Here is a 19075-nt window from a genome sequence, read left to right as displayed (position 1 = left end):
TAAAAAGCAGAGATTTACACTGGATAAAGGTGAAAGATTCAACTATGTGTTTTCTATAAGAAGCTCAATGTAAATATAAAGACATAAATAGGTTAAAAGTTAAAGGATGGAAAAAGACATACCATTGACCCTTAAACAATGAGTGGGTTGGGGGTGTTGACTCTCTACACTGCTGAAAATCCAAGTATAACTTATAGTTGGCCCTCCATACTGTCCTCCATAGTGGCTGCACCAGTCTACACTCCCACCAACAGTGTAGGAGGGTTCCCCTTTCTCCACACCCTCTCAAGCATCTATCATTTGTAGATTTTTCTATGATGGCCATTCTGGCTGGTGTGAGGTGATATCTCATTGTAGTTTTGATCTGTATTTCTCTGACAATTAGCGATGCCGAGCATTTTTTCATATGCCTATTGGCCATTTGTATGTCTTCACTGGAGAATTGGTTGTTTAGGTCTTTTGCCCATTTTTATTGGGTTGCTTGTTTCTTTGATATTAAGGTATATGAGCTTATATGTATACTGTATATTTTGGAAATTAGTCCCTTATCAGTCACATCACTTGCAAATACTTTCTCCCATTCTGTAGGTTGTCTATTCATTTTGTTGATGGTATCCTTAGCTGTGCAAAAGCTTTTAAGTTTAATTAGATCCTATTTGTTTATTTTTGCTTTTATTTCCAATATTCCAGGAGCTGGCTCAAAACATATATTGCTGTAATGTATGTCTGCGAGCGTTCTACCTGTGTTTTCCTCTAGGAGTTTTATAGTATCTGGTCTTAAATTTAGGTCTTTAATCCATTTTGAGTATATTTTTGTACATAGTGTTAGAGAATGTTCTAATTTCAGTCTTTTACTGGTAACTGTCTAGTTTTCCCAGCACCACCTGGTGAAGAGACTGTCTTTTCTCCATTGTTTATTCTTGCCTCCTTTGTGGTAGATTGACCATATATGTGTGGGTTTATTTCTGGACTTTCTATCCTGTTCCATTGATCTCTGTGTCTGTTTTTGTGCCAGTACCATACGGTTTTGATTACTGTCTGAAGTCAGGGAGCATGATTCCCCCAGCTCCATTCTTCTTTTTGAAGATTGTTTTGGCTATTCTGGGTCTTTTGAGTTTCCATACAAATTTTAACATTTTTTATTCCAGCTCTGTGAAGAATGTCGTTGGTAACTTGATAGGGACTACACTGAATCTGTAAATTGCCTTGGGCAGTATGGTCATTTTAACAATATTGATTCTTCCAATCCAAGAAAATGGAGGACAGTGTGGAGATTACTTAAAAAACTGAAAATAGACTTAACATGTGATCCAGCAATCCCATTCCTGGGCATATATCTGGAGAAAAATAAAATTCAAAAAGACACATGCACCCCAGTGTTCATAGCAGCACAATTTATGATAGCCAAGACATGGAAACAACCCAAATGCCCATCAACAAATGACTGGATAAAGAAGATGTGGTACATATATACATTGGAACACTACTTAGCCATAAAAAAGAAGAAAATAATTGCAGCAATATGGATGGACCTGAAGATGATCATTCTAAGGGAAGTGGGCCAGAAAGAGAAAGAAAAATGTCATATGACATCATTTGTATGAGGAATCTAAAAAAATAATAATAATAAGGACACAAATGAACTACTTACTATTTGTAACTAAGATGATTGATTTCTTGAATATGTGCAAGCACATTTGACTGTTCTTTATGATTGGATTACCACATTCTGTTGATTCTTATTTTGTAGTTGGCTTTATTCCTTTGATAACTATGTAAGTTTAAAAAGCTAAAGATCTAATCTGTTCTTAGAAACAATAATTAGCACATATATGTAAATTTAAAATGTGTAGTATACTGTATGTATGTATTTACATGCAATGTATTGTGTATGTGCAGCCAAACTGTAGTAATTCTACCTAATAAAACTGAAAAAGGAGAAAAAGAAATTGATCAAAGAAACTAGAAAAAAAAGAAAATTTACAGTTGGCCCTCTGTGTCTGTGGTTCCTCCATATCTGTGGTTCAGCATCCGTGGATTTAACCACCAGCAGATTTTGTAGTTCTATAGTATTTACCAATGAAAACAATATAAATGGACCCATGCAGTTCAACTCTGTGCTGTTTGAGGGTCAACTGTGTAACAAAAGTGGTAGTCATAAGAAAGTTAGTGTGTCTGATATAACATCAGATATAGTAAACTTCAGACCAAGAAATAGGACTTTGGAACAACGATAAAGAGGAGCATTTTTTAATGATGATGAGATCAATCCACAAAGGAGCCATAATATAAAAGTATATGTGTACCTAATACCAGAGATTTGAAATACATGAAGCAAAAACTGACGGAACTTAAAGGACAAAGTTAATATAGAAAGTTAGTAGAAGTGTAGAAGAACGCTTTCAATCAAGTAGGCCTAAATAATTCCAATAACTGCAGATACATGTTCTTTTCAAATGTATATGGAATATTCACCAATATAGATCAGATGCTACCTGCAAGTCAAATCTCAGTAAATTTAAAATGGTTGTAATCTTGCAAAATGTGTTTTATGATCACAAGGAATTCAGCTGGAATTCAGTAGCATTTCTGGAAAATTCCCAAATATTTGGAAATTAAACAGTACATTTATAACTTACATGTAAAACAAGGCATCATAAGGGAAATTAAGAACCATATCAAACTGATGAAAATGAAGAGACAACTTATCAGAATTTATGAGATGGCGCTAAAGGAGTGAATAGGGAAAAATTTATAGCTTTGAGTGCTTTTATTAGAAAATGACAAAGGTCACATATCAATGTGAACTTTCACCTCAAAAACTTAGAAAAATAAGTGCAAATAAAATAAAAATGGTTAGAAGGAAGAATGTATTAAAGGTAATGCAGAAATCAAAAATGTAGAAAAGGGTAGACAGTAAAATGATTGAAACTATAAGTGGTCTTTTGGAGGAAAAAATCAATAAAATTGCTAACATTTTGGCCAGAGTGATCAGTAAAGTAGAGGAGATAATTAAGCTGATATTGGAAATGAAAGGGATATCACTGCAGATTGTACAAACATTAAAAAGGTAATAAGAAAAATCTTTGAACAGTTTTATGCGAATAAATACTATAACTTAAATACAAATTGCCAAAACTGATCAATTAAGAAATAGATAACTTGAACAGTTTTATATTGACCTAAAAAAACTTGGATTCATAATTTAAAACCTTAACCATAAAGAAAACTCCAGGGGTCTGGTTTACAGTTAATGAATAAATATTGTAATACACAAACTCAGAAAACAGAGAAGGATGGTTTAGTTCCCAGTTTGCTTTATGAGGCAAACATAACCTTGTTACCTTAACAAAGACATTTCAGTAGAAAGGATGCTTAAAATCATTAGTCATCAAGAAACTGCATGTTACAACCTCTATGATATACCCATACATGTATATTCATTAGAGTGACTAAAGTTAAAAAGATTGACATTGCCATATGTTGGTAAGTCTGTGGTGCAACTGGATCTCTCACATATTACTGGTGGGAATGTAAAAGAGTATATCCATATTGCAAAACAACGTTCAATTCCTTAAAATATCAACAACAAGCCAAAACAATTTTACCACTCAACTCAACGATAACACTCTTAGATATTTATTTAAGAGAAATGATTACATATATTCACAAAGAGTTGGTATGCATGTACACATCAACTTTATTTATAATAGTCACGCATTTTAAAGAACCCAAATGTTCATCAGCATGAAAATTGATAAGCAGGTTGTCCTATATCCATATAAGGGAATACACCTCAGCAGTTAAAAGTACTGATGCATGCAATCTTCATGATAGGTTGCTGAGTAAAAGAAGCTAGACACAAAAGAGTACATGCTCTGATTCCATTTATGTGCAACTATAGAAAAGACAAGTCTAATTTATAATGACAGAAAATAGATTAGTGTTTCTTTGGGTTTGGGGTTCTTTCAGACAGCTTATTCAAAACAGCACAAGGGTACCATTTCAATTAATAGGAATAGTCTATGTTTGGATTATGTTAAATGTATGCTTTGTCAAAATTTATTAAACTTTTTTAAAATTGGCATATACTATTGTATGACAATTGTATCTCTATAAAATTGACTGTAAAAAAAAATCAGAGTACATGTTTGTCAGCTGACTGTGCAATAGAGGAAGTTTGTGAAGTGGAATATATGTAGTAGGAGAAATTAAGCAAAATGCAGCTAAGTAAAGAGAAGGATGTATAAAATACAGGAGAGAGAGCAGCATGTAAGCATTGTAAGAACAACTTGGATACTTTTGATTGGATTCTAATGAAGGATGTTAACATCAACAGATGTTCACTAAAGGAGGTACCTTGGGGCAGAAGGAAAGTATTCCTAGATGAATGCTCTGAGATATGATAAGGAATGAAGAGCAATGACAGTAAATATGTGTGCAAACATAAAAGAACATAATGTTTAGTGAAGTACATGAAGTAATAACAAATAAGAAGGAAATCTAAGTCCTGGAAGGATGAGAAAAGATTTTGATTAATTTTAGACTTATACCCTAATTTCTGGGAGAACCTCGAAAAGAATAGAGATAGAAGGCTTAATTTTCATACTGATAAAGGAGAAACAAAATTGAATGAAAAATACTCAGTCAATTTCAAAATTTGAAAGAAAGGAGAAAAATAGAAGCTGGATACAAATAGAACAAAAGTAGATAAGGAATTTAAACCCAAATATAAACTTCTAAATTTAAATTACTAAATTCTGACGAAATGTTGTAGTGTTTTAAAAAAGAAATTCCATGTTATTTAATAATACAGAAAGGTTATAGAGAAATAACTGAAAATGACCTTATGGAAACAGTAACCAAAATTGTGTTATAGCTGTGTAATATTAGACCATATAGTTGAATACAAAAATCATTCCTAGAAATAAAATGGGTCACTTCATAATTATATAAAGTTCTGTTCACCAGGAAGATAAAACAATTAGAAGGACTTGATAATATAGCCTCAAAAACTTACAAAACAAAATTTTAAAGAGCAGTAGACAAAGCCACAGTTTTATAGGAGATTTTGCATACTTTATCTCAACACTTCATAGAAAAAACAAACATTAAAAAACAAAAATGAGTAAGGATGATTAAAGAACACAAATAACATGTTAACCTAATGAACAAATATAGAATGTTGCATCCAACAATTTTAGAGTACATATTCTTTTTAAGTATATGTAGAGAAGTTTCAAAAATTGTTTATATCAACTATAAAGACAGAAAATTTCAAAGGATTGGAATGATGTTGGGCATTTTCTTTGATTACAGTGTAGAAATCTGTAAAAAGGGTAGACTATCCATATATATTTGGAAATTAAGAAATATGCTTCTAAAAAACATGAATCCAAAAAGAAGTCATAATGGAAATTAGGAAATATTTTGACTCAATGATGAGAAAATAATGACACATCAAAAGTTGTGGAAAGCAGCTTAAAGGAGTACATAGATAGAAACTGATAACTTTAAATGCGTATGTCAGAGAATAAGAAAGGCTGAAAGTTAATAAGCTGCAAATCCATTGCAGGAAGGAAAAATATAAGAGCAAAATAAACACTAAATAGATGACAGGAAGAAATAAAAACAGGCACAGGAATTTAATGGCTAAGAAAACAAACATATAGTAGAGAAGATCAAGGAATCAAAAAAAGAATTCTTTTTAGATCTAAAAAAATGAGAAACTTCTAATGAGCTTGACCGAGAAAAAAGAGAAATAAATGAAGTGTAGAATGAGAAGCAAAGAGGACATGACTGCAGGGCTGTTGACATTAGATAGATATAAGATATGAAGAAACATTTTATGCAAATAAATTAGAAAATATAGTTGAAATGGGCAGGTTCCCAGAAAACTATAACTAATGTGAGAAATAGAATGTATGAGTAGTCCTTTGACGGTTAAATAAACTTGATCATTAAGTACTTCAGAAAGACTATTCCCAGTTGACATCCCTTACATGTTTTTTTAACTGTTCAAACATGGCATCTTACATTTCCTAATTTTTTCCCAGGGAGTGGAAAAAGAAAGAACATTTCCACTCATATGAGAGTACATAACATTGATGTCAAAGCTTGACCAAGTACAAAGGAAATTTATAGATCAGTCTCATTGGTGAACATTGACGCAGACATATGAAAGGAATAATCAGGACAGGAAACCTAGCAGATATATCTCATGATAATATTGGGTTTTCCCAGGAATGGAGGAAGATTGGTTTAATATTCAGTGTAATTCTCCATATTAAGAGATGTAAGACAGAAAAATGACAAGGTTATTTCAATAGATTCAAAGTAAATTTGGTACTCAACCACAAGAAATAATGAAATTTTGCCACTTGTAACAACATGGATGGGCCTGGAAGGTATTATGCTTCATGAAATAAGTCAGACAGAGCAAGACAAATACTGTATGTTTTCACTTATAAATGAAATCTAAAAAATTAAACAAGTAAACAAATATAACAAAACAAACAGACTCAAGATACAGAGAAGAAACTAGTAGTTACCAGAGGGAAGAAGGGTAAAATAAGTGAAGGGGATTGAGAGGTACAAACTACTAGGTATAAAATTTAAAAAAAATTACAAGGATGTCATCTACAGTACAGGAAGTATGGTCAGTATTTTATAATAGCTTTACATAGAGTATAGTCTATAAAATATATTGAATTACTGTGTTGTATGCCTTAAACATAGTATTGTAAGTAGATTGATTGATTGATTGATTGATTTGGTAAAAATTCAAGGTCTTTTCATGGCAGGGCCCCCAGCCCCCCAACTTCCAGCAAGCTAGACATAGAAGGAACTTCTTAATGTGATAAGTAGTATTTATCTTAAAGAATACAGCAAACATATTTAATGATGAAAATTGGAATGCTTTCCCATTTACATTGGGTATAAGTCAAGGATGCTCACTATCACCACTAATTTTCAACATTATAATGGAGGTCCTAGCTAAAGCAATATGGCAAGAACAGGAAAAAAGAAAGCAATAAGGATTGGAAAGGAAAAAACAAAACTACGATTATGTATAGATGATATATTTGTGTATGTAGAGCATTTTCAGATAAATTGTTATAGTTACAGAGTTCAGAATGTTTAGATACAAAGTCTGTTTACAAACATTAATTGTGCTTCTACAAGCGTACAAGAAACAGAACTTTAAAGATATTTATAATAGCACCAACACTATGCAGTATGAATAAATCTTTACAGGCTATCTATATCTATATATATATACCGTGGTCTTACCTACTGAAGAGTTGAGAAACCCGATAGAATAAAAATATAAGTCCTTACTTGCTTTCTTCTTAAGGCTTTAAGGCTCTTTCTTTCAAGCTTAAGTCTAGGAAATGTACATTGTTTAAATTCAGTATACTTATGTAGGGAGAGGCTATACATTTTGTCCAAAATACCAGAGAATAACATCCTAAAATAGTGGTTTGCAATATTATTTTTGAAGTAAATTGATCATAGCAGAATAGAGTATCTTACTAGTAGAGATTTGGGGCTCATTCATTCTGAATTTTTATCCAATGTGAAAGTCTTCTGTAGCATTCTAAAAAGTATTCTCTGGTGGAAGTTCATTCATTTTTCTGCTTGAAATTTCTACTCATGGGAAATCGTCTTGAATTATTTTACCAAGATTTTATTAAGTACATATTTACCATGTACTGTGATAGCACCTTACTTTGTCAAATTTAAGGCATCATTTGTTATAAGATGCATTATTCCTTCATCTTACAGTAAATGAAAAAATACTGCCACTTTTTGACACACCATCGATTTTAATATTCATTTTGATTATAGAGATTTTAAAACATTTAAAAAAGCATTTTATAATTTATGGAACATTTCTACAGAAGTATTTCTACTGTTTTACAGTTTAAGAATACTAATCTACTTTATTTTTCTTTTTTTCAGATCTATAATGCTTTCTTTAGTTCTTTTTCCTCCATAATTTAAGCATCCTTAAATTTGTTCCTTTTCTTGGTATCCCAGTTATTTTGTCATCCTGGTCATTTTTCGTTGGATGCCTTGTAGTTTATCAATAACCTGCTTAAAATTGAATGTGATACAGACTTCAAAAAGCAAATTGTAAAATTAGCCAGAAAGTAAAATGCTTCTGTAAGCATTTCTGTAATTCATGAACTAGAGCTTTGTTAATAAGATTTTCAGTAATGTTTGTCCTTAAAACAAGGCGAAATTGTTGTTTTAATTTTTACAAGTAAGTTTAAATTTAAACATCATATTTTTCACAGCAAGAATTTCTCTCCATTGACACTCATTTACTCATTTTTGTAACTGAGGTTAAAGATGCTACTTTAAGTTAACATTTTTTGTAACCAGTGTAAATAATTATAATACATGTCTCTTTTAATTATTCTTCTCCTCTTACCAAAATCATTGCAAAACAAATCTGCCCATTATTTTAACCTGGGGATGTTTCTAAATGACAAAAATGTTTATTTGTTTTAGTAGTGAATATTCACATTTGAGTATTTACCTTTTTTACAATATCATAATTCCTGGTAGTCATTGTGTGACTTCTTACTATGTTGTATACATTGCCTAGTTCAGCTTCATTCAACTAAAGGAAAAATGACCCCTCATAATATGTTAAATTTATAATTTTCTGATTTGTGTAGAGTTTATGGTTTTTTGATCATTATAAAATTAAGCTTTTTTAGTAGTTAATACACTTTTCTCTCTTTACTAACACAGGTTTTGAGAGTATTTTAGAAGGGCTTTATGGACCACGGCTACGAAGAGACCTCAGTTTATTTGAAGGTAATTTTTAAAAAATTTTATTAAAAAATTTTAACCTGTCCATTTTACAAATGAAAAAACTAGTTGTTCTATACTATCTTTATATTAAAATGAATTTGTGATCTCATTTAATTAGAAAATATTTTTAAATAAAATGATGCAAATATTATTTCTATGATTACATAATGTTATATAATCTTTTAAAAACTTTTAGTACACTGATCAGAATGAAAAATGAAGCTTGTTTTTGGCTTGGTGGTAAAATTTAATTTTTGTTATTTTACATATTAAGTGCCTAACTTTTTTTTAAAGAGGACTTAAAGGGGTTCGAGTAAATATATATCTCCTGTTGCTTATGATATGGGTGGCCTAGACCTCCGATTGTCACTCTGAGAAATCCTGCCATGTGTGTTCAGAATTTTATATTTATATATAACCCTATTTGTTATTTACTATAGCCTCCTCTTCCAAACATTCTAACATAAATCCTGGAGGGAGATTTTGATCTATGCTATAATTGCTGTGCTATAGTTTAGTTTTTTAATTGTTTGCTTGGAAATGTAGAGCACTAAGAACATTTTGGTAGACATTTGAAATTTTATAGTACAGTTCATTCACAAAATGGGCAGTGCTAGTATATGTATTTTTTCTACTTTGATTTTGATAGAATTATTTCTTAGTCTCATGCCTGGTCAATTTTATATACTAACTCTTATCTTCTGTAAAACTCTGGTACTTTCCATCCTACAAAGACCCAACATATCTCTAAAAGTCCTTCTCTCTTGTATAAATAAGTCTTTTGAGTTGAGTGAGCGATAGTGATAGTGGGAGTGTTTGTAGTTTTCTACTCATTCTTTATTAATGTTGAACAGGGTAACTGAGTTATGAATCATACAGCTGAAAGCATTATGGAGAGATCATTTGTCCCAACCAGCCATCTTCAGTCAGATGAATAATATCCCTGCAGAACATGACTTTTAGAACGGAGACCCCAAAATGTGCCTTTTCAGTGTTTTATCATTCTTATGGCTGAGAACTTTTTCTTATATCTCTTAACTTTACTCATTTCTTATTTTATCATGGTTTAACACTAAATTAAATATTTTACCTGATATATTTATAACCAATACTAATTATAGTTTCACCTATTTTTCTGAGCATGTAAGTGAAGAAAAGAAAAATCTAATGAAACAATTTAACCTATGCTTGATATTTCTTCAACTTTCCCTTTTTAACCTGCTCTCTTCATTCGTATCAGAAGGCAGCATTATGCTTAACAGCCTTTTATAACACAAGTTGCAAGCCTCTTGTTTCCCCCACTTTCATTTATTTATTTATGTAGTATGTATATATTTATGTTTCTTCAGAAATTAGTTGTTTATTACATAAAGGGCAGAATGTCCTAAGGAAATAAATTTTTTATATTTTATTTTTAGACTAGTTTTTTCTTAGTATTTAAGTAATGTATGTTCATTTTTGGAAATTAGAAAATACAAATGAGTCAGAAAGAAAAATATTACCCCTAGTCCCATGACCCACAGATGACCTTTAACATTTTTATATAAATTTAAAATATGTGTTTGGATGCATTTATACTTTTATTGAAGTTGTATATACAGTATATATAGTTTTTTGTGCCCACTGTTTTTATTCACTAGTGTTACCATTTGGGTTTACTGTTTTTTTCACTAGTACATCATTTGAGTATATAAATTTCTGGATCATCATTCTTAATAGCTGCACAGTATTTCATTGTAGAACTATTATAATTATTTAAGTAATTTAATATCCTATTGCTTATACCTCATTCCATTTATTTTTTTAATTCTGATCTTTTACTTTATGCCTACTAGGGACTCATGGCTTAGTATTAACTCAAAACTGAGTATTTTTCTCGTATGAATTGATGATTATTTATATTAAAACTAGAGAATCTAATACTATTTTGTAAGTAGTTATATGTTATATTAACTCTTCACAGTGTGTACAGCAAGGACTTTCAGGTGTACAGGCATACCTCAGAGGTATTGTGGGTTTAGTTCCAGACTACTTCGATAAAGAGAGTAATATGATAAAGTGAATATTTTGGTTTCCCAGTGCATATAAAAGTTATGCTTACACTGTAGCATAGTCTCTTAAGTGGTAATAATAGCCTTATGTCTGAAAAAGCAATGTACATACCCTAATTTAAAATATTTTATTGCTAAAACATGTTAACCATCACTTGAGCCTTCAGCAAGTCATAATCATTTTGCTGGTAGAGGGTCTTGCCTTGATCATCCTAATACAAAATAAGCATTCAAAATATTTATGGCTGCTTACTGATCAGAGTGGTAGTTGCTGAAGGTTGTAGTGGCTATGGTAATTTCTTAAAATAAGATGAGAATGATGTTTGCCACATCAACTGACTCTTTCAGATTCTCTGTAGCATTCAGTGCTATTTATTAGCATATTACCCGCAGTAGAAATTCTTTGAAAATTGGAGTCAGTCCTCTCAAAACCTGCCGTTGCTTTATTAACTGAGTTATTGTGAAACTCTAAATTCCTTGTTGTCATTTCAACGGTCTTCACAGTATCTTCCTCAGGAGTAGATTCCATCTCAAGAAACCAGTTTCTTTGCTCATCCATAAGAAGCAATTCCTCATCCTTTAAGATTTTATCATGAGTTTGCGACAGTTCAGTCACATTTTCAAGGTACTGCCTCTAATTCCATTTCTTTTGCTATTTCCACCATATCTGCAGTTACTTCTTCCACTGAAAGTCATCTGTGAGGGTTGGAATCAGCTGCTTCAAAATTCCTTTTTTTTTTCTTTTTAGTTTATTTTATTTCTACTTTTTCTTGGAGCCGGGAGGTAATTCGATGTATTTATTTTTTCATGGAGGTGCTGGGGATCGAACCCAAGACCTCTTGCATGCTAAGCACATGCTCTCCCACTGAGCTATACCCTCCCTACAAAATTCCTTTTAATGTAGATGTTCTGACCTCTTCCCATGAATCACACATGTTCTTTATAGTATCTAGAATGGTGAATCCATTCCAGAAAGTTTTCAATTTACTTTGCCCAGATCCGTCAGAGGAATCACTTTCTATGACAACTACAACCTTATGAAATGTATTTCTTAAATAAGACTTGAAAGTTGAAATTACTCCTAAACCCATGGATGTTGTGTTAGCAGACATGAAAACAACATGAATCTTGTTGTACATCTCCAGCAGAGCTGTTGGATGAACAGGTACATTGTCAATTAGCAGTCACATTTTGACAGGATTTTTTTTTTTTTTTGACCAGTAGGTCTCAACAGTGGGCTTAAAACGTTCAGCAAACCATATTGTCAACAGATGTGTTGTCATCCATGCTTTGTTATCCCATTTATAGAGCAGAGATAGTGTGGATTTAGCATCATCCTTAGGGTCCCTAGAATTTTTGGAATGGTAAATGAGCATTGGTTTCAACCTCAAATTATCAGCTGCATTAACCTCTAATAAGATAGTCAGACTTTTGAAGCTTTGAAGCCAGACATTGACTTTTTCCTCCTTAGCTATGAAAGCCCTGGATTGTGTCTTCTTCCAGTATGCGGCTGTTTTGTTTACATTTAAAATCTGTTGTTTACTGTGGCCACTTTCATTAATTATCTTAGGTGAATCTTCTGGATAACTTGCTGCAGCTCCTCAATAGGCACTGTTGCTTCACCTTACACTTTTATGTTATGGAGATGACTTCCTTCTTTAAATGTCATGAACCAGTCTCTGCTAGGTTTAAACTTTTCTTCTGCAGCTTCCTCACCTTTCTCAGCTTTCATAGAATTGAAGAGAATTAGGGCCTTGCTCTGAATTAGGTTTTGGTTTAAGGGACTGTTGTGGGTGGCTATCCAGACCACTAAAACATTTATATCAGCGGTAAGACTGTTCTGCTTTCTTATTTTGTGTTCACTGGCATAGCAGTTTTCATTTCCTTCAAGAACTTTTCCTTTGCTTTCACAACCTGGCTGTTTAGCATAAGTGGCCTAGCTTTCAGTCTGTCTCAGCTTTTGGTATGCTTTCCTCACTAAGCTTAATCATTCCTAGCTTTTGATTTAAAGTGAGAGGCTTGCTACTACTCCTTTCACTTGAACTCTTAGAGGCCATTGTGGGGTTATTTATTGGCCTAATTTCAGTATTATTGTATCTCAGGGAATAGAGAGGCCCAACAAGAGGAAGAGAGAGCTGGGGACAGGCCAGTTGGTGGAGCAGTCAGAACACACACACAACATCTATTAAGTTTGCCATCTTATATTGGCACAGTTCTTAGCACCCCAAAACAATTGTAATAGTAATGTCAAAGATCACTGATTACAGATCACCATAGCAAATATAATAATAATGAAAAAGTTTGAAGTGTTGTGAGAATTACTAAAATTGACACAGAGATACAAAGTGAATAAATGCTGTTGGAAAAATGGCAGATATACTTGCTCAACACAGCGTTGCCACAAACCTTCAGTTTGTAAAAAATTCAGTATCTGCGAAATGCAATAAAGCAAAGTGCAATAAAACAATAAGACTGCCTTGTATAGATGTACCACAGTTTGCTTATCCAGTCACTTATCTGAAAGACCTCTTGGTCACTTCCTAGGTTTGGCAATTAGGAATAAAGTTGCTATAAACATTTGTGTGCAGGTTTTTGTGTGGACGTAACTTTCAGCATATTTGGGTAAATACCTAGAAGTACCATTGCTAGATCATTTGAAAGGGAAAGACTGTGTTTAGCTTTGTAAGAAACTGTCAGACTATCTTCATGAGTGGCTGTAATACTTTGCGTTCCCACCAGCAGTAACAAGGTCCTTTTGCTTTACATCCTCACCAGCATTTCATGTTGTCAACTTTTTGGACTTTACATTCTAATAGGTGTATAGTGATATCTCACTGTACTTTGCATTTCTCTGATGGCATATGATAGTGAGCACCTTTTCATTTGCTTATTTGCTATATGCATATCTTCTCAGGTGAGGTGTCTGTTCAAGCAGGTTTTGGAGTTACAGAATGAGTTAGGAAATATTTCCTCTGCTTCCTTTTTCTGAAACAAATTATTAGAGAAACCATTTGGGCTGATGCTTTCTGTTTTGGAACATTACTAATTATTGATTTAATTTCTTTAATTGATAAATGCCTATTGAGATTATGTATTTTTTCTTGTGTGAGATATGGTAGATTTATATCTTTTAATCCAAGTTTGTGGGAAACTAATGTTGTCCATAATATTCTTTCGTTATTCTTCTAGTACTTAGGATCAGTAATGATGGCTCATCTTTCATTTTTGATATTTTCTTTCTTCTTTTCCTTGGTTAGCTTAGCTAGAGGTTTATCATTTCATTAATCTTTTCAAAAAAATCAGCTGACTCTAATTTTTTTAAGAGGCATAGAATGTAAACTGCAAGAGTATATTGTAAAATGTTAATCATCTCTGAATGATGGGATTATGAATAGTGTTTCTTTTCTCCTTTGTGCTTTCAATATATTTAATACATAGTTTCATAATGAAAAATTATTTTTTAATTATGTTACCCACTGTTCAGTTTCTTTCCTCAAAATCAAGTTATAACTATTTTTGCATGACCTTAATGAAAAACCTAATTTCAGTATTCTACTTTTTCACTTTTTATTGAGCTTTGTTAATAAACTCCAAGTTTATCTTTTGATGTTAGAGGGTATTGAAGAGAATAAAAACATTGAAAAGAAGTGTGATTAGTTAAAAGAAAATGAAAGTAACATCTGTTGGACTTACGTGTTTTGCATATGTTTTTATTTTATTTTTACTACAGCCTTAAGATGCAATTATTATCATTTTACAGATGAGGAAATTGAAGCTCAGAGAAAGTAACGTGCCCAAGGCCACTTCTAGTATGTGGAAAGACCATGTTTCAGTACAAGGTTGTCTAATTTCAGAGTCTGTTTTCTTTCCCATATAGATTAGATAAATGATTGGAGCCTTTGACCACAAGAGTAATATACATGGTAGAAAGGTTGAACTTTTGTCATTTCTTTACCATCAGTTTTTATATATACATCACCTTTTATTAATAAGGCTAATTGTATAAGGTACATAATTTGACCCTTTTTGAGCTTATACCTTCATGTATTAAAATCTCAAAATGAGAGACTACTTATTTTAGATATAAATATCTGATTGATTGTCAGATTTTGTTTGAGAGGTAAAATGAATGTTTTGTTGTAGTGTTTATTTAATTTTTATGACCTGGAAGGACAGCCTGGACAGAGGGAAGACATCTGGCCTAGAGTTGATTTTTCAAAATAGCTTTTCCTTACATTAGGAAGTATGTATGCCACTATCATTTATTTGGACTGAAAATTAAAAGTTGCTATATAGAGAGTAATTATTAAATGTTTGTAAGTAAAGTCATAGATTTTTGAACCCAGTAAAATTTAACAGCATTTATGTAATCATTGATTATTCAGTGCCATTTACTTAACCATATTGGCATTTATTTTAATTAACATTTCCTTGAATAACTCCACCTAAAATAACTAAAATAAATAAAGATAATCTCAGCATGCCCAATTTTATTTTGCAACTGGCAATTGTTTTAATTAATCCAAAGTTGTCCCTTAAGTCAGCATATTTATCACTGAAACTTTAAGAAACCTTTCAATGATTTTTCAAAAGTACTCCTTTTCCAGACCTACTGTTTTTTCAAAAATCCCAATGCTGGATTTCTTTCATATCCTCTGTTCATGAGGCCATAATTTAAAAAGCAGTAAGGTTTCCTTGATCTATCAAAATTATGTTATGCTTGCTTTTCAAGTCAAGTTTTTCTACAGTAATTCTGTATAACAAACAGCTCCAAAATCTATTTCATGCTTATGGGCAATCTAATTCACTGGACTCCAGGCTGTGGGTGAAGATTGCATTTCCTCATGACTTCAGGTCCCTGTCTGAAGGAATAATGGCTTTATGGGGCAGATTCTTCTGATGTTGGGTGGTGGAAGTTCTAGAGAACTGTGGGAACTTGCCAGACCTTTTAAAGCCTAAGCGTAGAATGGTATACTGTCACTTTTCTGTATTCATTTCATTGGTCAGAGAGCTGTGCCTCCCTAGTAAGAGACACTGCACGATCCTACATTCAAGAGTGTGAATATGATTCTGTTCTAGTAAGAGGGTTAAAGGTTGGAAAAAATTATAAGCCTGCATAGCACAATTCTGGGTTTTTAATTATACAGATTATATAAATACCTTATGAGTTGACCAGTTATTTACAAAAAGTGATCAGTTTTCTTAAGCAGGAATTTCTGATTTCTTAATTTTCAATTAAAATTATATGCCTTCTACAAATTAACCTTATTAAATTCATGTGTGATAGTATAGGATATAAAAAAAAGACTGGTGACTACCTTGTTAATAATTAGCCTTTGCATGATGTTTTATAGTTTATAAAGTATTTTCATATTTTTAAAATTTGATCCACAAGTAAGTTTCATGATGATATCCTAATTTTATAGACGTGGAAATTAGAACAAAAACTTTGTGACTTGGCAAGATTACAACTAGTAAGTTCCATTCCATTTTGGAGATTTCAAATATAGTCATCTTTTCATTATTCCATACTGGATCTTATGTTCCCATTCTGTGCTCTTTCCAAGTTTAAATGAATACTAGGAATATTTCTGGACCACTGCCAAAATCAAAGGGAGCAAGCAATCACTAATCTCTTTATATTCCAACAAATTATATTATCTTCTCTTTTGACCTGTATATCTGGATTAATTCAAGAGTATCCCAGGGTTTAAACGTAACTAGTATTTACTCATTATTTCAGAAAGATGAGTTTTTTCCTGTATAGTGTAGCATAAAACGCATTCAGTTTCATTGTGTATTTTAAAAGTACAAGAGAAATTATTGTGGTACACCAATGCTTTTCAAATTAGTCCAGTTTAGCTGCCTCAGGTGATAATGGTTTATTTGAGGTTCTGTATGTGAGTTTATTTGGGAAAAGAAATGGAGGGAGTTTCTGTTGCAAGGAGCAAATTTGAAAAATCAATCTATTACCAAGTATGGTTAGAATGATAATGTTATTGTAGGTTAATAAAATTTCTTCATTAGAAAACATTTTCCATGAACTCTTAGTATATTACAATAGTTGAAATATAAGGAACATTCTTACGAAAAAAATTCATATTTTATATTGAATAATATAACTTGTTTACTTGCTTATTGCTCTAACTCTTACAGCAAAGCCTTTAAGCAATGTAATAAAAATCTGATCTGACTTTTTAGCAATGGATTTCTACTTTTTTAGGGGGACAGCATTCCATTTTCTCAAATTCTGAAGGCTTTTCTGGTGCTTTACTCCATTTCTCTGTTTTATGTTGTCTTTCGTGATAAGGAGAATTTATTCCTCTTCCCCCATATCGTCTTGTTTTTTCTGATTTCTTTCATAGTGAAAGTAAAAATTAATAGACAATGATAAATTAAATCTTTCAGAAGGCTAAATACTTAAAATTCTAATGTTGGAAAATTAATTTATAACCAGCTTATTGTTCTTGCTGCTTTGTCTGATAATAGTGCAAAATTACTCTTCATATTCCTTTCTAGATGTCACCAGTTTAGTTTTAAAGTTAGGGCTTTTCCCCTTATAGTTAGTAGTTAGTTTTTTTTATATGAGCCATTGCTATAGAGAGGTAATTTTATTTATTTTAATAAAGTTAGTGTATTTAATCAATATTTTTCCCTCTTTTAAAGACTGTGAACCAGAAGAGCTGACTGACTGGTCTATGGATGAAAAATGTTCATTTTGTAACCTACAGAGAGAAGCAGTCAGTGTAAGTTTTAGTGCTGTGAAATTATTTCTAAACTAATTGTACAATTGTAACACAATTTTTAAACTTAATTTGTTCTGAAAATATGTGACTTACAGTGAAATTTAAATACTTGATTTTAGTAATGAGAATAATATTTTAAAGTCTTACATTAGAAGTCTAACATTTAGTTTAACCTACGGATGAAAATCCCAACACACTCATCTTTTTTTGCTTATTTTACATTTCTTTCTTAGAACTCCCTGACTCATAAAGTTAAGTTGCAGATCTGTTTTATATTTAGGAAGACAGTTTGGTCTGAGGCCATCCTATAGTCTGATTTCTTAGGAATTGGTGGTTGGAGGATAATGTAGCATTACATTTTAGCCTTTTAACTTTCTTATGAAGTCTTTTGGATATCAAATAATTATCTCCTGTGACATGATTAATTATTGGTGTCTACAGTAAACAGGCCATAAACTAGATGAGCAGCATCTTCTTGTATGGTGGGAAGTCCTGATTCTTTATGTACTGTTGAGAAGAAGTGGGAACTTGAGAACTTGTACCCATTTTGGTTAGATTAGTGTGTAAACACATCTGCTTTGTTCTTAAAACTTATTATTGGCATGCTATATAGTGAATTTATTTAACAATATATTTTATCTGTCCTCCCCCCTTTTTGACAAAAATTTTGCTGAAGAATAATGCTAATTTGGCCCTCTGTAAAAGATAAATATCTTTTTTCCTGACTCTGCTCCTAAATTTTGTGATCTGTATATAATTTATTTAAAAGGTAGAACAAATGAGCATTTAGAGAATTAATTTTTTTTTTTGCCATTTTAAATGGAGTCCTGTGTTTAAATAAAAAGTGATTTGTGTGTGTGTGTGTTGCTTTCTCCTAATTCTAGGATTGTATACCATCTCTTGATTCTTCACAGTCAACACCAACAGAGGAACTATCATCTCAGGGCCAGTCCAACACTGAAAAGATTGAATGCCAAGCAGAAAATTACCTAAATGCACTCTTTCGAAAGAAAGGTAATATTGATATACTTTGTCATGTAAAATTTTCAATAGAGATCTAAAATGTTTTAATTTTCCTCACACACATGTTTTTAGTATGTCAATCTCTACTCCATTCTTGATTTTTTCTTTATCGCTAGTTTTTCTTTGTATTTTTAGAGACATTAGGATTTGCAGTCACTGTAGACCTAGTCTTTATTAGGCATTCCTTTTCACTATTCTATTCTCAAATCTCTCCCTGTCTTTATTTTCTTAATCTACTATAGGCAGATGAAAATTTTTAATGCTTCTAGTCTTCCTTATTTGGTTGCACAAGACTTGAAAATTATTCATGTTCAATAAGTGATATATTGCAAAGCTATTTTTAGAAATGGAACAGTTAAATCATTTACCAGCCAGGTTGGTAGTATATTTGCTGAATTGAGATTTCAGTGTTTCTTTGATATCCTG

At 31.9% G+C, this 19075-nt stretch overlaps 1 protein-coding gene across 13 annotated transcripts in view; it reads left to right on the top strand.

The window, feature by feature from the left end:
* LCORL (ligand dependent nuclear receptor corepressor like) overlaps positions 1–19075 on the top strand; it is a 154319-nt gene that overhangs the window by 34092 nt on the left and 101152 nt on the right. For 10 of the 13 annotated variants that reach the window (XM_032494593.1, XM_032494580.1, XM_032494561.1 and 7 more), the window contains exons 2-4: positions 8767–8832; positions 17547–17626; positions 18511–18640. In XM_032494593.1, coding sequence (XP_032350484.1) covers positions 8767–8832; positions 17547–17626; positions 18511–18640 — 276 coding nt within the window. Of the gene's footprint in view, positions 1–8766; positions 8833–14640; positions 14720–17546; positions 17627–18510; positions 18641–19075 lie in introns of all 13 variants that reach the window. The other 3 variants (XM_032494573.1, XM_032494574.1, XM_032494566.1) reach the window with 2 other exon arrangements.

This window comes from Camelus ferus, chromosome 2 (genome assembly GCF_009834535.1).
Source record: "Camelus ferus isolate YT-003-E chromosome 2, BCGSAC_Cfer_1.0, whole genome shotgun sequence".
NCBI classification, from domain to species: Eukaryota; Metazoa; Chordata; class Mammalia; order Artiodactyla; family Camelidae; genus Camelus; species Camelus ferus.
Note: the sequence above shows the minus strand (reverse complement) of the source record. Positions and strands in the feature narration are given on the sequence as shown.